General features: G+C 38.7%; 1 protein-coding gene across 5 annotated transcripts in view; it reads right to left on the bottom strand.

Moving 5' to 3' along the window:
- NUP98 (nucleoporin 98 and 96 precursor) overlaps window positions 1-22,246 on the bottom strand; it is a 108,676-nt gene that overhangs the window by 79,301 nt on the left and 7,129 nt on the right. For all 5 annotated transcript variants that reach the window (XM_049889980.1, XM_049889982.1, XM_049889979.1 and 2 more), the window contains exons 2-8: window positions 10,335-10,438; window positions 8,891-8,992; window positions 8,602-8,778; window positions 6,854-6,993; window positions 5,497-5,604; window positions 4,160-4,337; window positions 205-368 (exon numbers count right to left, since the gene is read on the bottom strand). In XM_049889980.1, coding sequence (XP_049745937.1) covers window positions 205-368; window positions 4,160-4,337; window positions 5,497-5,604; window positions 6,854-6,993; window positions 8,602-8,778; window positions 8,891-8,992; window positions 10,335-10,410 — 945 coding nt within the window. In that variant the 5' untranslated portion in view covers window positions 10,411-10,438. The remainder of the gene's footprint in view (window positions 1-204; window positions 369-4,159; window positions 4,338-5,496; window positions 5,605-6,853; window positions 6,994-8,601; window positions 8,779-8,890; window positions 8,993-10,334; window positions 10,439-22,246) is intronic.

A 22,246-nucleotide genomic window follows, 5' to 3' on the forward strand; every position in this document is an offset into this window, starting at 1 on the left:
TCTATCACCAAGGCCGTATTTTCCAGCTACTGTTCCTCCTTCTTTGTTTCCAACTTTCACACTCCAATTGCCAGTAATTACTAATGCATCTTGATTGCATGTTTGATCAATTTGAGACTGCAGAAGTTGGTAAAACAGCAACGCACAAGAGACCAAACTGACAGATATGTGATAGCGGAATTAACTAAGGGCGTATTTTCTTACCATGGTGTTGGTGCTCGGCTGTCCCAGAGTGCTGGTATTACCAAAGGAAAAGCCAGTGTTCTGGGTGGTTGTGGGCTGGGCAAATGGTTTGCTGAAGAGGCTGGTGGTCTGCTGATTCTGCGGGCCAAAGAGACCACCTGGGTTTGTTCCAAATCCAGTTGTACCTTTCAGGAAAAGGAAAAAGAAATTAAACAAAACAAAACAAAACCTTACATTATCCAGTTGCTACAGTAGTCTTATGTTATCTATTACATATCAAAATTATATTCATTACTCAAACTGAATGACCATATCAATTCCCATCCTTCACCTAACTCCAGATTTGCTTCAGACTTTAATTCCTACAGTAACAGTTCCTTAACCCTAAGAACCCTACCTGGGCTAAGTGATCTTCCTTTGTGAGCCCATAGCTTTTTTCTATTTTACATGTTATCACACTACACTCAAAGTCTGTGTACATATTTCACCCTGTCAGACTACACTTTTCTTGACAACAGCTACTTCCTCTTTAGATGTATAGGGTCAAATACATAGCACTCAACCATGAATAAACTAAATTAGAGAATACCAGGACTGAAAAAGAATGTTAAATATCACTTAGATAAATACGTATGTATTTGCATGTGTGTGCACGACAAAACTAACTTTTGATAGTCTCTACTGAGGTAAACTAGTGGCTGGGAGAGGGGTACAGATCTTTCATTATATGCTTTTTTTGTGAATTCTGTTCCATACGTAAGTATTAGCTTTTCAAAAGTAACATTTTTTAAAGTAATTTAGTCATCATCCTAGGCTCCTCTTTCACATGCCACATCTAATCAGACCACTGGCAAATCTTATCAGCTTTATATAAAACTGGGTCCAGAATCTGACCCCCCCCACCACACACAAATCCATCTTATAAAAAGGACACCGGTCAAGTAAGAACTTTCCTGTTCTCCTGCCCCCTGCACTAATCAAATATGCATCAGAAATAAGTTAGCAAACTGACAGAGGAAAGGCAGACCAAGAAATAAGGAGTTCATCTCCTTTTACCATCTCCATAGCATCACCTGGAAACCATGCAGTGGTTAAGATCTACGGCTGCTAGCCAAAAGGTCAGCAGCTCTAATCACCAGGTGCTCCTTGGAAACTCTATGGAGGCAGTTCTACCCTGTCGTATAGGGTAGCTGTGAGTCAGAAGCGACTCCACGGCAACAGATTTGGTTTGGTTTTATAGCATCACCTTGGTCTAAGCCACCATCATTTCATTCCTCACAGGGATACAACAATAGCTTTCTAATTGATCTGCTTACAACTTTCTTACCTTACAATCTACTCTCAATACAGCAACCTTCAAAAATGATCCTTCACGGAAGGACAATACTCAATACATGGAAGGTCAGCTCAACTGGACTGGACCAAAAGCAAAGAAGTTTCCGGGATAAACTGAATGCTTCAAAGGTCAGCAGCAGAGCAAGGGCAGGGGTTTGGGGACCATGGTTTAAGGGGACTTCTAAGTCAATTGGCAAAATAATTCTATTATGAAAACATTCTGCATCCCACTTTGATTTGTGGCGTCTGGGGTCTTAAATGCTAACAAGCGGTCATCTAAGATGCATCAATTGGTCTCAACCCACCTGGAGCCAAGGAGAATGAAGAACACCAAGGTCACACGATAACTAAGAGCCCAAGAGACAGAAAGGGCTACATGAACCAGAGACCCCCATCATCCTGAGACCAGAAGAACTAGTTGGTGCCCGGCCACAATCGATGACTGCCCTGAGAGGGAGCACAACAGAGAACCCCTGAGGGAGCAGGAGATCAATGGGATGCAGACCCCAAATTCTCACAAAAAGACCATACTTAATGGTCTGACTGAGACTAGAGGAATCCCGGCGGTCATGGTCCCCAAACCTTCTGTTGGCCCAGGATAGGAACCATTCCTGAAGACAACTCATCAGACATGAAAGGGACTGGACAGTAGGTAGGAGAGAGATGCTGATGAAGAGTGAGCTATTTATATCAGGTGGACACTTGAGACTGTGTTGGCATCTCCTGTCTGGAGGGGGGATGGGAGGATAGAGAGAGTTGGAAGCTGGCAAAATTGTCACGAAAGGAGAGACTGGAAGGGCTGACTCATTAGTGGGAGAACAAGTGGGAGTACGGAGTAAGGTGTATATAAACTTGTATGTGACAGTCTGACTTGATTTGTAAACGTTCAATTGAAGCTCAATAAAAGTTAAAAAAAAAAAAAATGATCCTTCACAATAACACACAATACAGGGGAAGTCAGCACAACCGGACTAAACCAAAGGCTAAGAAGTTTCCTAAACACAACCAAACACTTTGAGGCACAGAGTAGCAGGGGTGGGGGTCTGGGGACCATGGTTTCGGGGGACATCTAGGTCAACTGGCATACCAAAGTTAAGAAAATGTTCTGCAGCCCACTTTGGTGAGTGGCCTCGGGGGTCTTAAAAGCTAGTGAGTGGCCATCTAAGATGCATCAATTCGTCCCAATCTAGCTGGAGCAAAGCAGAAAGAAGAACACCAAAGACACAAGGAAAATACTAGCCCAAGAGACAAAAAGGGCCACATAAACCAGACTCCATCAGCCTGAGACCAGAAGAGCTAAACGGTGCCTGGTTACCACCAATAACTGCCCTGACAGGGAACACAACAGAGAGTCCCTGACAGAGTAGGAGAAAAGTGGGGTACAGAACTCAGATTCATATAAAAAGACCAGACTTGATGTGACTGAGACTAGAGAAACGCCAGAAGACATGGCCTCCAGACTCCCTATTAACCCAGAACTAAAACCATTCCCAAAGCCAACTCTTCAGACAAAGATTAGACTGGACTGTAAGACACAAAAAGACACTGTGAAGAGTGTCCTTCTTAGTTCAAGTAGATACATAAGACTAAATGGGCAGCTACGGCCTGGATGTGGAATGACAAGGCAGAAAGAGATAGGAGCTTGGTGAATGGGCACAGGAAATCCGCGGTAGAAAGGGGGAGTGTGCTGTCACATTACAGGGATAGCAACTAGGGTCACATAACAATGTGTGTATAAATTTTTGTATGAGAAACTAACTTGAGCGGTAAACTTTCACCTAAAGCACAATTAAAAAAAAAAAAATCCTTCACTCATAATCACATGACTCCCCTTTCAAAACCTTCTCATGGTCTTTCAACTCACTCAAATAAAAATGCAAGTCCTGACGCTGACCCACAAAATCCCATACAATCTAATCCCTAGTACTTTCCCTTGTCCTCTCCTCTTTGGCAAAAACTCATGGTTTTTAAACTTAGTTTCCTGTAGCTGGTATGCTCTTCCCCTAGAAACAGCTTGCAGCTTGCACCTTCACCTTCACCTTCTTCAGACAGATCGTTGCTCAAACATCACCTTCTCGTGAAGCCTTCTTTAACCACCTTCACTTAAAACTGCATTTCTCTCCATCTCAACATACATACCAGGCATTCCATGTTCCCTCAGCATCCCTAAATTATTTCTTTCCATAGCACTTATCACAAAGTAATAATTATGTTTTATTTTGTTATTTTTCTTCTCTCACTAACAGGTAAAGCCTGGGAAGCAGTTATTGCCTATTTTGTCCATTGTTGTACATTTAACAATTAGAATAGTACCTGGCACGTAGGAAGTTTTCAATAAATTTGTTCAATGAGTGCATCCATTGGTTACATCCCTGTTACTACACCCAAAAAGTTAAAGGTTGCATAGTTTCTCTTTGAATTACATGTCATACTAGAGTCCTAGGGAAGCCCACTCCATTTTAGGAGAGCTCATAAACATACAACCTTACTTTTCTACAATGTACTCCTCTTATGGTTAAGTCTGAGGACATTTTGACAGCAGTCAAGAGAAAAAGAAAACCAAGCTGCAAATCAGGCACACATTAGTCAAATCCCACCTTAAATAAACTCAGTATGGTTCAATATGGTGGCAAGTACTTACTCGTTCCAAAGGCAGTTTTATTCTGATATGCGAAGCCTGAATTAGTGGTAGAGGAGCTAAAGAGTCCTGCAGCACTGGAGGTAGCCGGAGAAGACCCAAACAAGCCAGTCGTGGTACCTGCTCCCACCTGGTTCTGAGGACCTTTCCGGTTAGCCTGATAATCCTCTAAACGAAGTTCCTGAGGGGAGTAAAAACATATTTCCAACCTTAATATATAGCCAAAAAAATTATTTAGGAAACTAATACCTTAATTCTCAAGTTTCACACAGGAAACATGACTAAAAGACAGACAACTACAGGATGACATTAACTTCAATATCATTACAAAAAAATTTCCAATACTTTATAATGGGCATTGAAATCCATACCATCATTACCATAAAACTATATAGGCCAAAGGGTCTACCTATCATAATCTTAAATTTTTTTTTTATAAACAATAAATACTTTCTTTTGGTAAAATGCTATATAATAATCTTGTTTACCGCCAACCTTAAACACAAAAATTAGTTGATAAAAGATGAAGAATTCTGGAGAGTTTGGAAAATTTAGGAAAAATAGGGACAAAGTTTAACAATTTTATTTTTCAAGTTGGCATGTTTCTGCACACTCTAATAAAGCAAGTATGGCATGCAGGTAGAAGCAAGAAACAGTAACAGCTATAATCAGGATGACAGTTTAAATGTTTAAATATTTTAAAAGTTTATACAATGAACAGTAACGAGAACAAACTAACCTCATGCAACTACATGACTCTCACAATGTTAAAAGACAGACAGACATGAACGAGTACATAATGTAAGATTCCAGCTATATAAAGTTAAAAAATGGGCAGTCAAGATAGTGATTACCTTTGGAAGAGAAGGACTGTGACTGGGGGACACAAGGGGAATGTCTAGAATGTTGGTAATGCTCTGTTTCTTGATCTGGATCCTGGTTACATGGGTGTGTTCACTTAGTGAAAATCTACCGAGTAGTAAGTACACTTATGACTTTGCACTTTTCTGCATGTATGCTATTCTTCAACAAAAACAAGTTTACTAAGAACACATGCACACATATACACGTTGCCCAGCGAAGCGCGAGCAACATCCAATCAGAACAGACCATCAGTAGAGCTACACCAATACATAAGAGCTGAATATGATCCCTATCTCAAAAATCAGATAACTACTAAACTTACATTAAAATTTTAAACAATTTGGTTCATATTAAAGCTTTTTACATAAACTCAATGTGAGCCACTTAATTCTAAAAATAATCAAAACCATTTTTAAAAGCTGCTTTCCAATAGAATGAAAAGGCTACACAGATATTCTGTATTGCATTTTACTGACCTCTAGTGACTTGCATTCATATTCTTTCATAGCAGTAATACACTGGTGCTTGGTGCTGATGTTAGTGCTAACTCCAGCTTTGACCATAGTATCTGTACCAGTTGGAGGCTGCAAAGGAAGACAAAGGCAAATCTGAAAGTCCAAGCTTTATGTTCCTACTCTCTCAGACACAATTCCTCAATCACTGAACTCTAAAATTAGTCCCCTTAGTCTTTTGAGTTTCAAAAATGCTTGCATAAATATATTGCATTCCCGATCTCTCCCTACATCCAAGTTATCTGAATAAGTCAAACTAAGTAACAAAGTTATCACAAACCCAGGGTTTAATCCCATAACCCAAGCCATCAAATTATCTACTAAAATATGCTTAATATTATACGCATAAGAAGTGTTACCCTACTTATCCAGCATACACATTTAAACCTCTATTTCTGAGTTCTCACCCCTCTTCTGCCCTGAAGTGTCTGCTTTATAACTGCTGTTACATTTAAGAAACTATGGAAGCCTGTTTTTTTTCCCCACAGCCTTATGAGGAAAAAGGCACAATAAGTAAACTAAAGAGTCCTACTTATACTGTATATTTTAAGAGACATCACAGAGTATTTTTCACTACCACTTATATTTAACTTTATTTTAAATTCAGGATTCTAAATTCAGTATTATGAATTCATCACCTGAGAAATTCTTCATTTTATGGAGAGAAGTTTAATAAAAACTATGGTAAATCCCTATTTCTGCCAGAGATTTCCATTAGGCTAACTGCACCTCCAATCTATCTTAAGCATCTCCCAACAACTTATAGCAAGTGGTATTCCATATTTCCATAAACAAAATCCTCCACTCTAATCCTCTACCCAACTCCTCTAAAAAACAAACCAAAACAAACCCCAAAACTCTATTGTCCTACTTTGCCATTTCATCAACTAAAAATTCATTTTTCAACTGACACAGAACATTGATAAGTTATTCCCTAAACCTCCTTAAAGGGGCCTTATTTTAAATGACTTTTCTGCAGTTTGTCTCCTTATAGAAATAAAGGGTTAACCATTCAGAGGTCAAATTATGAAAACAGTAAATTCAAGTTCAACCTTATACTTCCTATTATAAGCAACCTTATAAATACAAATTTGATTGGGTTGAGCATAATTCAAACATACATTATAATTAGAACTATGTTTCACAACCCTTGCTATCTACTATACGACTATTTACAGGTTTTGTTTTTAACACATCTTTCAGGAAGAGTGAAAGTAAGTTACCCATAAATGGAAAGAGGAGCAATTTTTACAATTCATTCTGCAAAGAAACATACAGATGGAAGAGACATATTCGACAAAGATTAGAAAAAAATACTTACGTTGAATTTAATGGTAGTACCAGTAGGCGCAGCTGTAAAACTACTTGGCCCAAAAAGGGAGCCAGATGTGCTACCAAAAGGATTAGAGGTGGTATTTGTAGTTCCAAAGAGCCCTCCGCTGCTAGTACTTGTTCCAAAATCTATGAATTAGAAAAAAAAAGAGTGGTAACCAGAAAGGAATTTGAGAATTCCTTTTGCAATTGGGCTGTGGCACTACAGCAGCGCTATTTTCACATCCTCAAATGTTCTCTTTCAAATCTCCCTAGCAACTAAGTTCAAACACATATGTCATACAGACACATACATAAGTCTAAGTTTACAAATTTCAGGTGAGACAAAGTCTGAATCCTTTAGTCATCTAGGTATCCATGAAACCCTCCCTAGGCATACCTGGAAGACAAGTTACAAGTAGTACTACTTCCTTCATCATAAATTTTATCTCACCCTTTTCTTAAGACTAGATGTTGAATGAACTTGTGTTTCTGAGAACATCTGGTCACAACAGACTTCAACAGGACTCACAGAATATTTTATTTACATGTATTATTTTATTTACACACACACAAAACCCAAATATTCAGAATATATGAATGACCCTACTAGGGCAATAAAACACAGGTTAAGATAACTTTTCACCCAAAAAAAGATTTGGAAAAATTCGTAGGCATTGTGAATCATTTTACAGGAACTAATAAAGAATCAGCAGATCCTCTGATTACCTTTCCAAACAGCAGTTCTAAAAAACTATCCCATATAAATGAATTTAACTGTTAGCCAAAGAATATTTCTTGAAATAAGAGGGATACTACCTCTAATGAAGTTAACACATATAGTACCAGAAATGTCAATGACTAAAAAAGCTATCTGCCAATATTTAAAATTAACTGACATTAAATTACCTGGGTAGGAAGAATGTGATTTCTGCCTAGCAGACAGACTGCTATTTCTTTCTAAAAGCATGCCCTAATATGTTGTTTGAAGTAGATGGGCACATCTCTCTTGAATAGCACTTTAAATTGTATTTTATATTGTCACCTATTTCAACATCCCTGCAAACAACATTCCCTTTAGAAAACATTGCTTTCTAGCTAACTACTCATTCTTCTGTATTTCTGAGCTGGAAATACCATCACCTCATAGGTACACTTGATCAACTAGTAGTGGCTATGACAAAGTACTGTGTGCAGAAGTATTCCTGGGCCAAAGTTAGACTTAAAAAGAAAAAAAAAAAACCATGATCAATAAACAACATCTGTCACGGACAAGGAACGGGAAGCAACACCTGCCATGAACAAGGAATGAGAAGTTAGCCATGTGACATATAGTATTTGTCCTTCCTGCTCTAATCTCTTCATACCAAATGTGAGACAGAGGCATGACAAGGTACCTCTGCACCACAATACTGTTGACTATAACACAGTCCTTCTTGAAATTCTCCTGCCTGAACACGGACACTATTCTGACCTGGCTTTTCATCCTATCGCTGGCCATTCTTTATCAGGCACCTTTTCCTCTGCATATTCCTTCAATAGTGCTTTTCACAGTTCCAACCTCGGACAGATGTACATATGCCCCCACACCCCAGTCTATTAAACTTTTCTATACACTTTTGAAATCTTCCTCTCCCCATGTTTTCGCCATTTGGTCAGAAAGGGAGATGGGAGAACAGACGGAAAAGAAGAAGCAAGGACACATTTAATAAGGAAACCAAATTGTCAGATGCCGCAGTCCAATAATGTCCTACTTACTCCCAAAGCCAGTTGGTTTATTTTGTGCAAAGGCATTATTCTGGGATGAGAAGAGACTGGTTCCTGTGCTTGCAGTTCCGAACAAGCTATTTGACGTTCCTGTTGATGTGCCAAACCCAAAGCCAGTGCTTGTGGAAGTAGCAGTCTGGCTAAATGAATTGGTACCAAATAATCCTCCTGGCAAGATGGAGAGGGAAGAAAAAAAAATTGAGTAGACAGATCAGAGCTACTAAATGAAGTCCTACACCAGTTAGAAATAAATCATCTACATACTAAATAAAGCCCCTACCTGGTTTGGTCTGTGAATTTCCAAATAGCCCTCCAGTATTGTTGCTAGAACCAAATGCAGATGTTCCAAATGCCCCTCCAGTAGTAGTGCCAAAACCAGTATCTGAAAAAGCAAAACCCAAAGTCAGAATGCATTCTAATTCAGGTGACCCAATGAAAAAGAGTTTCAATGTTTCTGCGTACTCTGTATTTGGATAGGACTACCGGTCTAATCTGAAAACTTTCAAAATATCATCAGACAATTATAGCATTAAAATTAAGCCACACACATTTTATTTCATTGTCCCTAGGGGAAGTATGGAAACTCGGAGTCAAAATGTATCACTTTTTCAATGAATGTTATAGATGCTGACAGGTTAAAAAAAAAAAAAAAACAGCGGGAAAGGTAACAAGTGGTAAGAGCTACTAGTAAAGTAAAACTGTCAACATTAAAGTGTTAAAATCCTTTCCAGACACTGTTATACCCCATAGTTACTAGGATGAACGGGCCTTAATTAGGGAAGCACATCAGAATGACCCAGGAAGCTTTTTCAAAACATATATCCTCAGGTTCCAACCCTAGAGATTCTAAATTTTATAGTTCTATGATTGAAAACGTGTACTTTGGGGGAAAAAAACCTTCCAAATGTGATTCTGATGGGCACTTCTGGTTAAAAAACCACTGACCTAGAAGCAGAGTATTCGGGGACACTTGGAAAAATTTCTGCTATTGTTAACTTCTTAAGGTACGATTAAGATTTGGTGGTTAGGTTTTTAAAAAATCCTTATCAATTATAGAAAGATTCTGAGATTTGCATTAAAATACTCTGGCCAAATATTCTCCTCCCTTTAAAAACAGAGGAATAAATAAATAAGATTTAGAAAATGCTAACTGCTGGGAGACAGGTACATAAGTGTTCATTACACCATTCTTTACACTTTTATGTAAGTTTAAAATTTTTAACAATAAGTTTAAAAGTGAATAAACAGTAATTGCTATAGGCAGCCAGCGTCATGTACAATACTGAGTGAGAGGGGAGTTTGCCGGTAGGGATTAGGACTGTGATTTTTAACACTTATGTCTCTGAATATCACATCTTGTTCAAAGAATAAATCCCAGAGCAGTTGTTCAATAACTGCATTTTAGACTTTAACATTAAAAAACGATTTCCTGGTTTGGAAAATTTTAACAAATGACAACTTTCTGCTAAAAGAACCAATTAATACAAATATTTTAAGTATCTTCTCTTGATCGTCAGAAAGTCATGAAAACTCAGAACTTCCATTTTCTGAAAAATTTTTAACAAGACCATATTTCAGTCAGTTTTTTCAAAGAGACTTCGTTATAAACTCAAAGCAGAAATAAAACTCTGATCTGAAGCTATCAGAGTGAATTTGTCCTTAATAAGAAAGCTTAATTAAGAAATTTTCCTCCCTTCTTTTGTTTTGTTTTTTTTAAAACTTACTCTGCCCAAATGTTGAAGTGGTGCCAAAGCCTCCTGTGCCACCCCCAAAGGGCGTTCCAAATGATTTATTAAACATCCTCAAAATGAGTCTTTGCTTCGGAATGCTGGAAAGAAAAAAATTACTGTTTTAAAAAACCACAGAATGCAATATAATTCTCTTTCAGAAAATGTATAATTCTACAGTGGGGGCATGGTAGTTCAACGGTAGAATTCTTGCCTTCCATGTGCAGACCCGGTTTAATTCCTGGCATCGATAGAGGCTCGCATATTGCTATGATGCCGAATAGGTTTCAGCGGACCTTCCTGACCAGGATAAACTAGGTAGAAAGGCCTGGAAACCTACTTCCAAAAACCAGCCAAAGAAAACCCTACGGATTACAGCAGCCCTATCTGCAACTAATCATAGGGATGGCGCAGAACTGGACAGCATTTTGTTCCATCGTGCATGGGGGTAGGCAGCTGATAACAATCATTCTATAAACTTAGTTAGGGTTGTCAACTGTAGCATAATGTTCACTCTCATTCATTATCCTAAATCCCCATATGATAAAATACACCTTGTAAAATGATCTTTCATCCATACTCTTTTTCTGAGCTGAACAGCACCATAATATGAAGTTAAACCCTTTAATACGAAGTTAAACCCTTTAAAACAATGTCTTTTGACATTTTTTACCTAAGTCCCCTTTTAATAAAGATTTCAAGTCCACTATGCCAAATCTGGGAGCCCTAGTGGCACAGCGGTTAAGAGCTCAGCTGCTAACCAAAAGGTCGGCAGTTTGAATCTACCAGCCGCTCCTTGGAAATCCTATGAGGCAGTTCTACTCTGTCCTACAGGGTCACTATAAGTCAGAACTGACTCAACTACAAGTGTTTTTGTTTTGTCTTATGGCAAATTTTGATATGAGCCACGTAGGTTATGTACCATACCCATCAAAAATTACAACCATATTCTGCTACTTCAAGCACCTAAAATACTAGTACCTAGTACTAAAATACCTAAGATTTTGTCAGGCTTTATTTTCTAGAGTTTGTATTATAAAAAATTATCTTTCCCTATTTTTTCAGATACTAAAAAAAAAAAAAACACTTCTGTTGAGTCAATTCTGACTCATAGCAACTCTGCAGATATAAATGTTATAATGTTAAATGCTTTTCTAACTACAATAAAACCTGTGAAAACGGGAACCTGTGTAATGCAAAAACCTGTCAGAGAAGGAAAACTCAAATATTTTCCACTAAAAAGAATGATAGAAAAGTGGTAAGGCTGCAGCACCCTATCAAAGGCAGAAAACTTGTGAGACCCAGAAAAACAAGGTAGTCCCACCGATTTCCAGCTTTCGCAGGTTTCACTGCATGTGTGCCCCTTCTCCCATCCCCAAACCTCAGAGATGCTGGGGCCTGGACATTCTCTTTGAGATGACTTTTAAGACTGTGATCTATGACCCCTACTTATCTCTCTAAATTCCTCTGGGAACATTAGGGGAAATCTTTGATGAAAACCCCCTACCTCATATGAATGATTTCCCTCCAGTATCCAAACTTACGTACCTGGTGACTTCATGAATTGGACAAAAGTGTTCCAGCAACTACAACCACAAAAAGGATGTTTGGGTTTTTTTTCCCCCGTTGAAATAAAAATGAGTTATTGGTATATTTTACTCAAATATAAAGGCTTTCCACCTCCATAAATTTTTCTTAAACTTAAGACGCTTGCTACTACTTACCTGCTGGCAAACAAGAAAATAATAATAAGGAGCAAACTATTTTGAATGTAAATAATCAGAAAATGCCCAATCATGCTTATTATTTGGACTTTGTGACACATATGATGATTTTCGTATTATATACACATAATGAAGTAGTCTTCTAGTAAAATTACGCTTTGTCCACATAATAGAATTAAATGTAACATTTTGAGGGGCCCTCCACAATGTTCCAAGTGTCCTGTTAGCACTTTTAGGTGTCTTAACACCTGAACATTTTAAGAGTGTGAAAACACTGGAAAAGATCAAGCTGTTCCTAAATACATAATGCTTTTACAGAAATCAGCATTCTCCCCCAAACTTTCCTTAAAAAAAAAAAAAAAAAAAGCCCAACACAGTTCTTTTTCCCAACGTCCAGAAATTGAGTAACTCCTTCAATTAAACAAAGCTCACTGAAACCAGTGTTTCTTAACTAGAGTGCCACGTCAGAATTACCTGGCAAGCTTTCTCAAAATACACACACCCAGGTCCCATTCTAGAAATTTTAAACTGGAATCTCCAGAGTTGGGCTATAGATGTTTTCATTTTGAAAAGGCTCCCCAAGTAACTCTACTGCATTCAACTTAGAACTAGAGGCTATATTTCATCACCATTTATCATTCAGTAATGAGATCTGCTTGAAGTTTCCTGCCTTCCCAGTTGATCAGGTGTCACAAAGAGACAGATTGTGCCTTTACCATATCAACCAGTGACTATGTTTTCCAGAGGAAATACTCTTAGAAACACTTAGCTGAAGTCTTTGGGCCAGACATCTATGATTCTGGCTACACTTGCTTTTCAATGGTAGATTCAGAACTGACAGTTGTGTTGGGGCTTAGCTCTCCTCTACCAACTCATTTTGAACACAATCTCTCTTATACTGCTGTTTTGAGTTATAGCCTCTACTACTCCAAACCCTCAGCTCCTAGCAATCAAATTTTGGTTAATAACCTCATCCTAACACAGAAGCCTAGCATCACATATTTCACAAAATGATATTCAGTAGTATTAACAATATCCTGGGTAACACCTCACAGTTTAGAGTTCTTGTACATATTTATCTCAACAACTCTAAAAGGTTGGTATTATCCATCACTACCTGTATTTTACATGTGAGAAAACAGGATCAGATATTTAACAAGTTTCCCAAGGTCAGAGAACTGGTAAGTGGTGGAGCCACAGTTTAACCTATCTTCTAACTCCCCATGGACACCCTCAATCCTAGGAAGAAAGTGAGACTACAAACAAGAATATGTACAGTATTATGGAAATTCATCAGTTTCAGACCCAAGAACATGGGACAGTGCAGGGAGCAAATCCAAATAAGATCCCTGGAAAAAAGCTTCTCACTCAAGCTAAGCCTTTCTTCTTGGTTCTGGCAAACATGAGCTTGTCTCAGTCTCTAAGCCTGATCACAGTATTTCCTTAGAAATTCTTCAGAATTATCACCATGAAAGCAAACCAAGATTTTAGAAACAGCCTCATGGTTTTTATCCTAATTGCTAGAAACTAAAGAACTGATAATATATTTCACCCTTTCCTATTCAAACAAACCATTCCTTTTCCTAATTCTGTGTAAATGTCACTGACTCAATGAAAAATGTCCCCTCCCTAATCTTAAATGTCAACACTTCTGTAAGCATTCTCTAACTCTCTCTAGCAATTAGTCATTCCTCTGGGCTTCCGCAGCACATTATTTGTTTGCACGTACCTACCTTGGCCCTAGCTCTCTACAGTAGTCGCTGTGATACATCAACTACACAGACATCCCTTTAATGCTAAAGAATTCTCCTCAAAAAGCTAGAAACAGAAATATCATATTATTCAGCAATCCCACTCCTAGAAATAAGAGACGTCACACAAATAGACATACGCACACCCATGTTCACTGAAGCATTATTCACAATAACGAAAAGGCGAAAGCAACTTAAGTGCCCATAAACAGATGAATGGACTAATAAACTGGTACATACACACAACAGAATGCTACACAATGAGAAAGAGTAACAACCAATTCGTGAAACATCTCACAACACAGATGAATCTAGAGGACGTTATGCTGAGTTAAATAAGTCAATTGCAAAAAAACAAATATTGTATGAGTCTACTGTTATAAAGTAACAACAAAAGGTTTACACACAGGAAAAGACTAAAGGATCTGTCGCACCAGCTGCTGCAAAGTGCTACCAGGAGACAGCCCTCAGCTGTCAGCCCTTTTCAGAACTGCCTCAGCTGAAGAGTGGCCTCACCCAAGGTCACACCTCCTTCTGGTGACAGCCTATATCCATGGTCAAAAGCTGCCCCAACTCAGGAAAATTCTGAAGGGTGATCCCAACTTCATACTCTTCATGGGATTGGATGAGACTTTCATTAAGGCAACATCACAACTCAATTTCTCTCTCATCCCAATCCTGCTTTTTCCCCTCTCTTCCATAGGTTGTGATTCCAAGAGCACTCCCTAATAAATCTGCAAGACATTCTCCAATTCAGAGTTTGCTTCCCAGGGAATGCAACCTTTGACACCTCCTAACCCACCAGCTGCTTGGTGGGAGAAAGAGTGAGAATCTGCTTCTGTAAAGATGACAGCCTTGGAAACTCTATGGGGCAGCTCTACTCTGTCCTACAGTCGCTATGACTCACAGTTGACTCCATGGCAGTGGGTGTGATTTTTGTTTTAACCCTCAAATCTGTCTTGGAAGAAGCACAGCCAGAATAAGCCTTAGAAGCAGGGCTTGAAACTGGTTCAGTCACGGCTGACGAAGCAAAACTGGAATCATAGTTGAATTTTTACAATTTGGGTAATCCAGAATCATAATCTAAGAGGAAAAATTACACGCTAAAGCCCTGGAATGGGAGACTCGAAGAGGCGTAGTGAACCCTTTCAGGAGCCTGATGCGTGAGGCTGGATTATTACCAGAACTATGGAGAGCAACAAGCATTCAAAGCAGCACAGCTGGCCAACATCCATCTTTGGGCAGGCATCTCTATTTCTGACTCTGCTCAAAATCCCACGGGCAAGAGATGTGGTTGCTATGCAAAGCATAAGCATCCTTGTTTTCTAAGAGGGAGGTCAGGTTTCTGGCAGAGCTCTGCCCTGTAATTTTTCCCGTTCTGGTTCACCCAAATTTTAAAAATTTGGGTCTGTCCCGGTTTTACTTCCTTAGCCATAACTAACCCGAGGAAGGACTAGTTCAAAGCCCTTCTTAGAAGTGAGGAAGATGAGACTTCATCTCACTTACTTTGGACATGTTATCAGTAGGTACCAGTCCCTGGAGAAGGACATCATGCTAGGTAAAGTACAGGGTCAATGAAAAAGAAGAATACCTTCAATAAGATGGACTGACACAGTGATTGCACAATGGGCTCAAACATAACATCAATTGTGAAGATGGCACTCTGTTATACACAGGGTCACTATAAGTCAGAACCAACTGGATGGCACCTAACAAGTCCCCTCTTCCACCAGTCCTTTTCATCATATACAATGAGCTTCTCCAGGGTAGAAGACAGTACTGGTCATTTTACTATACCAGAATCTGACAGAGAATGAAATACGGATGTACTCATCTTTTAAATTAATGACGATCACCACTACCGTGTTTTTAAACACAGACTGAATGATTAACTTACTTTAGAAATAAAGTCTAACTTAAAAATAAAATTATGCTCACCCTTCAATCAAAGATTAGACAGGCCCATAAAACAAAAAGAGACTAAAGAGGTACACCAGCCCAGGGGCAAAGACTAGAAAGCAGGAGGGGACAGGAAAGCTGGTAAAAGGGAACCAAAGGTCGAGAAGGGTAGAATGTTGACATGTCATGGGGTTGATAACCAATGTCACAGAACAATATGCATACTAACTGTTTAATGAGAAGCTAGTTTGTTCTGTAAACCTGCATCTAAAGTACAATAAGAAAAAATGTAAAAAATCACTAAAGGGAGATGAGAGTGATGCTTGGTATTTTGTCCTCTTTATGAGAAGGGTAACTTCCAAATGAGACTCAAGCTCAAAATGGTTCTCCCTTTGGTCAGGAACCGAACAGCCATATTTTCTAGTAGTGTTACTGAATAACCTGGTTGGCTTCATAAACACTTTATAAATGTACACAATGATAACAATTGTTATTGTTATTATTAGACATGTGCCATTTTCAAAATTGACTATCAGTTCTGCAAAGATGTGCCTAAGTGCCACTAACGGACACATGAGGAAATGCTCACGAACATTAGCCATTAGAGAAATGAAAATCAAAACTACAATGAGATTCCATCTCACTCCAACAAGGCTGGCATTAATCCAAAAAACACATAATAATAAATGTTGGAGAGGCTGTGGAGAGTCTGGAACACTTATGCACTGCTGGTGGGAATGTAAAATGGCACAGCCACTTTGGAAATCGATTTGGCGCTTCCTTAAAAAGCTAGAACTACCACACGATCCAGCAATCCCACTCCTTGGAATATATCCTAAAAAATAAGAGCCTTTACACGAACAGATATGTGCACACCCATGTTCAGTGGAGCACTGTTTACAATAGCAAAAACATGGAAGCAACCAAGGTGCCCATCAAAAGATGAATGGTTAAATGAACTATGGTATATTCACACAATACTATGCATCAATAAAGAACAATGATGAATCCATGAAACATTTCATAACATGGAGAAATCTGGAAGACATTATGCTGAGTGAAATCAGTCAACTGCAAAAGGATAAATATTGTGTAAGACCACTGTTATAAGAACTGGAGAAACAGTTTAAACAGAGAAGAAAATATTCTTTGATGGTTACGAGAGGGGGCAGGGAGGGAGAAAGGGAGGGGGCATTTACTAATTAGATAGCAGATAGGTTTTATTTTAGGTGAAGGGAAAGACAATACACAATACAGAAGAGGTCAACACAACTGGGCTAAACCAAAAGCAAAGAGGTTTCCTGAACAAACCGAATGCTTCAAAGGCCAGCGTAGCAGAGGCGGGGGTTTGGGGCTCATGGTTTCAGGGGTCATCTAAGTCAATTGACATAATAAGATCTATTAAGAAACCATTCTGCATCCCACTTTGGAGAGTGGCGTCTGGGGTCTTAAACGCTAGCAAGCGGCCATCTAAGATGCATCAATTGGTCTCAACCCGCCTGGAGCAAAGAAGAATGAAGAACACCAAAGACTCAAAGTAATTATGAGCCAAAGAGACAGAAAGGACCACATAAACCAGAGACTACATCAGCCTGAGACCAGAAGAACTAGATGGTGCCTGGCCACAACCGATGACTGCACTGACAGGGAACTCAACAGAGAAACCCTGAGGGAGCAGGAGAGGAGCGGGATGCAGACCCCAAATTCTTGTAAAAAGGCCAGACTTAATGGTCAGACTGGGACTAGAGAGACCCCAGAGGCCATGGTCTCCAGACCTTCTCTTAGCCCAGGACAGGAACCATTCCCAAAGCCAACTCTTCAGATAGGTACTGGACTGGAATAGGTGGTGGAAAATGATACTGGTGAAGAATGAGCTTCTTGGATCAAGTGGACACATGAGGCTATTTTGGCATCTCCTGTCTGGAGGGGGGATGAGAGGGCAGAGGGGGCAAGAAGCTACCCGAATGGACACGAGGAGAGAGAGTGGAGGGAAGAACTGTGCTGTCTCATTGGAGGAAGAGCAATTAGGAGTGTATGGCAAGGTGTATGTAAATTTTTGTATAAGACTGACCTGATTTGTAAACGTTCACTTAAAGCACAATAAAAGTTAATTAAAAAAAAAAAGATGTGCCTGAGTGTGCTTCAGCTGGTGGGGTTAGGGCAACTGAGACTCACTGTTGCAACAGTCACAAAAAATAAATAAATAAAATTATGCTACACCAAATTAAAAACAAAGGAAACCATGAAAGATTAAGATTCCTGGTGGAATTTATCATCTAATTCAGAGGCTGCAAAAAGAAAGCAATTACAAAATGGATGGATGCAACCAGTAGACATTTTTTGTTTAGTCCATGATATATATGTACGGTACATATGCATGGGGGCGCCATGAGTTAAAATCAATTCAACAGCAACTAACAGCTACAGCATATTATATGTACATGTATGTGATTATGTAGAACTGTTTATGTGTTTGTGTCTGTTGTTAACTAGCCTGGCCCTGGTAGGCTTTGGATGTGACCTCTGACCTAATTAGAGATGGGACCAGGCCTTAAAATGTCAACAGTACCTAAGTGCCAAGAAGCAAGATAAGAAATCAAAATCAGGTCAGAATATAAGAAGGAAATCTGAGGGAAACTTCCTGGAGGATTTAGAATGTGAGCTAGACCTTGAGGGATCAGGAAGAGGAAGAGGGGAAAGAACGTAAAATAAGTAAAATACACAGTTAAGGATAGGTATTTGTGCACCTATCTGGCCTTGCATTTCTACACCAAGCTCAGTTTCTGTCACACAGCAAGCACACAATAAATGTCCTCACCAGTTCATTATGATGTCAAGACCTCATATTAGTAACAACTGACTAAAGGAGTGAATCAGGGCACTCTACTATGTAGCAAGAATATGGTACAAAGGCACTACCAGAGCATCTGGACAAAGTTATCCTTTGAAAGGTGGTTTCAAGTAAACCATATTTATTGAAAAAAGCTGCAAAAAGATACATTTATGCACAACAGAAAAGATAACACAGTTATTTACAGGTACACTACATACAGTAAAATTAATGGAGACTAGAAAAATACACACCAAATTCATGAAAGTAGTTGCCTCTAGAGACAGAAAGGGGAATGAGAATTCAAAGGACCTAAATTTTTCTATAATGTTTTATTTCCTCTATTTAAAAAAAGATCCAAAGAACATAGATATTTGTATTAACTGCAATTTTTCCATTAAAAATATAAAGTAGTAAAATCCACTAAAAAAAAAAAAAGGCAGAATTAGGGGGCACTGAGTTTCTTTCAAAGGTGGTGAAATAACTTAGAAAAGGATAGTGGTAATGGCTGCACAACGTAATGAATGTAATCAATGTCACTGAACTGGACATGTAAAAATTGTTGAACTGGCAAATGTTCTGTTATCTGTATTTTTATCAATAAAAAAAGTAAACTAAAAAAATAGAGGCAGAGTAATCATACAAGATTGAAAGGTACAGAACATTTAAATCCATCCAAATATATGAACGCATATGATACATCTCAGTTTTTACCCTTTCCTATATAACCTGGCCTAAGAAAGAACACTGTTACCTAAAGGAAAGTAACTTTGCATTCACTATCAATGAGAAATCTATAAAACCAAAATCTGACCATATTGATCAGCACTGTCAGGGGAAAGAAAATTTCTCTGCAAATATGAATGTTCTAGTCACCAGAGAGGTAATCTTCCTATGGATTAATAACAATTTACCAGGCATCCCCATGGCCTAGATGAAATTTCCTGCATAGATTTCCGTTATAGATGGATTTGCATACACACACATTGAAATTTTCGTAAAAGACATATTCTGAAAGAAAACATAAAAACGAAATAGCGCTATACCGAAAGAGACAATGCCCTTAATTTTACTTTGCACTCTATGTTCAATCTTCTAATTAATAATTCAAACTCTCAGATATAAGAAAGAGGCAGCCTTTCGTATTCACACTGGACCAGCAGTCCAGTCAATGGATTGGACTATTCTTTCACAACGTCCCAACTGATACTCAATAAACTGATGTCCTAGTTTATACATCCAACTTTTGTAAGCCTGTAAACTCTGGGTACAAGGACAAAACTTCTAGGTACAATTTCTGTCCAGGAAAGTGACAGACCAGATCCTGAAACATGATGACAACCAAGCAGCTGCCATTGCTACAGGCTATATGAATAACTAAACAAGCTTCCCAAGACATTCCCAGTTTGGTTCTAATTCCAGAAAGTTACCCAAATGGGAAGTAATGTTTCTCCTTCAACTTCACTGAGTTCTTTTGTATCAAACTCCATAAAGAGCAGAAATAAAAAATATTTGTTATATGAATGGACTTGAATAGTACTTTGCAGTTTACAAAGGATTTTTTTCAATACATTCTTTCCATTTAATCTTCACAAAACATAGGATTATCATCCACAGTTAAACTGAATGGAAAAATCACAGTCACTTTTTTACCTTGGATGAGAAAGGAGGGAGGGGAAGGGAGGGATAGTTAGAATTCCAAGAAGAGATTAGCCTAGTCTTAATCACCTAATGGCATCCCTCAGAGGCACAAACTGTTAGTTGGAGGTTTGAGTTCACCCAGAAGCAACTTGAAAGAATGGCCTGATAATCTACTTCCAGAAAATCAGCACTGAGAATCCTACTGAGTACAGTTCTACTCTGACACACATGGGGCTGCCAAGAGTCAGAATAGACTCAACAACTTTTTTTTTTTAATTACCTAATATCACACCCCAAACTATCTGCTGCCCTAAAGCTGTTTCACAGTTTCCTTCCTATGACTGATCCCTTGATCAAGCCATTTCCTCGGTTAGAACATTCACTCTTCTCTCTAAAAACTATGTCCCCTTTTCTTTCTAAATATTGCTGTTCAAGCTTCTCCTGCTTCACAAAATGGTCCCAGATTATACACTTCAGACTCTTATCACAACAAAAGCATTTCCCTTCTCCTACCCATTTCCAATCCCTATTATATAAACCAATGTCTCCCAGCTGTTTTTAGTTATGCAATGTACTTGTTGTTATCCCTGCCATTCGAGTTTATAAGCTGTTTGCTGCTCTGGTAAAAAGCATCTTGTCTTGTGTCCAATTCTCCCTACTGGGGTATAAATGGATTTTAAATAATTCATAGCATGTAATATAGCTGCTTCTTTGTAATACTGAGTAGCATCATTCTCATCCTGTTAATTCATGGACCATCATTTTACAAACAAAAATAGTGAAACGAATACATGACCTCTGGAATGAAGCAAATCTGTGTTTAAACCCTCTGCCACTCACTATCACTGCAACTCTCTGTAAATCTACAATTATTTCAAAATAAAAAGATAAAAAAAGAAAAAACTCTCTGCCATTTACTACTATGTAATTGTACTAAGTTATACTATTTAACCTTTTAAACCTCAATTTCTACATCTGAACAATGGAGGTTATGTGGCCTACAGCAAACAACTGTTAGAAATAGAAAGCTGCCTCAAACTAAAGGTCTTCAAAAGCTGACTTTTTGTTTAGCTTTTCAACTGACATTTTACAATATTTCTTAATTAGAAAAAAATGTAATAAACCTTTTTCCCTCAATCTAAACCTTGGCCGGTCAACACTTAACTAGAACTTCATTCCTAATATGGTTTCTTATTTCCTAATACTTAAGTGCCATCCTCTGACCTCTTAGCACAACCATTAAGCGCCACTGCAAACAACAAAAACAAACACCACCACCCCCAATATACTGTCACTCTGTTCACTCATTTTCTTCCACTCACCTCATACCCCTCTCCTCATTCCTAAGTACCCATATCTTTTGAATTTACAAATTAATTTGCCTATTCCTTAAGAAGCTTATTCTTTGGGCTCTATGTACAAATACCCAGTAACCTTTGCATCAAAAGAACATGTGGAAGTGAGACCAAGCAAAGTGTGAAGTGATGAGTGAATGCAAAACATGTTCATGGAAGACAAACTGTTCCCTTCTTGCTACAGACAGCCCTTATTCAAAAGCTCAATTCTTTTTCCCTTGACCAATGTTTTTTCCCAATATTTTTAGTTATGTAACCCAATACATAACACAAACAAAAGCAAAAGCTGCTCTGGCTGAGATAAACGGGGTACAATAGAGCCCCATCAGCTCAACTCTCCAAGGAAGCTTAGGGGCTCTGTGAACCAGTGTGGAAAATCACCGTCCTAGACCAGTGTGATCCACAGGCTCCTAGAAGTCCCCAACATCCCTCTCAGGGGGTCCATGAGGTCAGTCATCACCTGTCAGTTTGTCACACCATGGGGCCTTTGTGTTGCTATCATTCTGGAGCCTATGCCACCAGTATTTCAAATACCAACATGGTCACCCATGATGGACAGGTTTCAGCAGAACTTCCAGACTAAAGACAAACTATGAAGAAAGGCCTGGTGATCTACTTCCAAAAATCAGCCAGTGAAAACCTTATGGATCACAACAGAACACTGTCCAACTCACTTGCTTTGGATACGCCATCAGGAGGGATCATTAGC

Source organism: Elephas maximus, chromosome 7 (assembly GCF_024166365.1).
Source record: "Elephas maximus indicus isolate mEleMax1 chromosome 7, mEleMax1 primary haplotype, whole genome shotgun sequence".
Lineage (NCBI taxonomy): Eukaryota > Metazoa > Chordata > Mammalia > Proboscidea > Elephantidae > Elephas > Elephas maximus.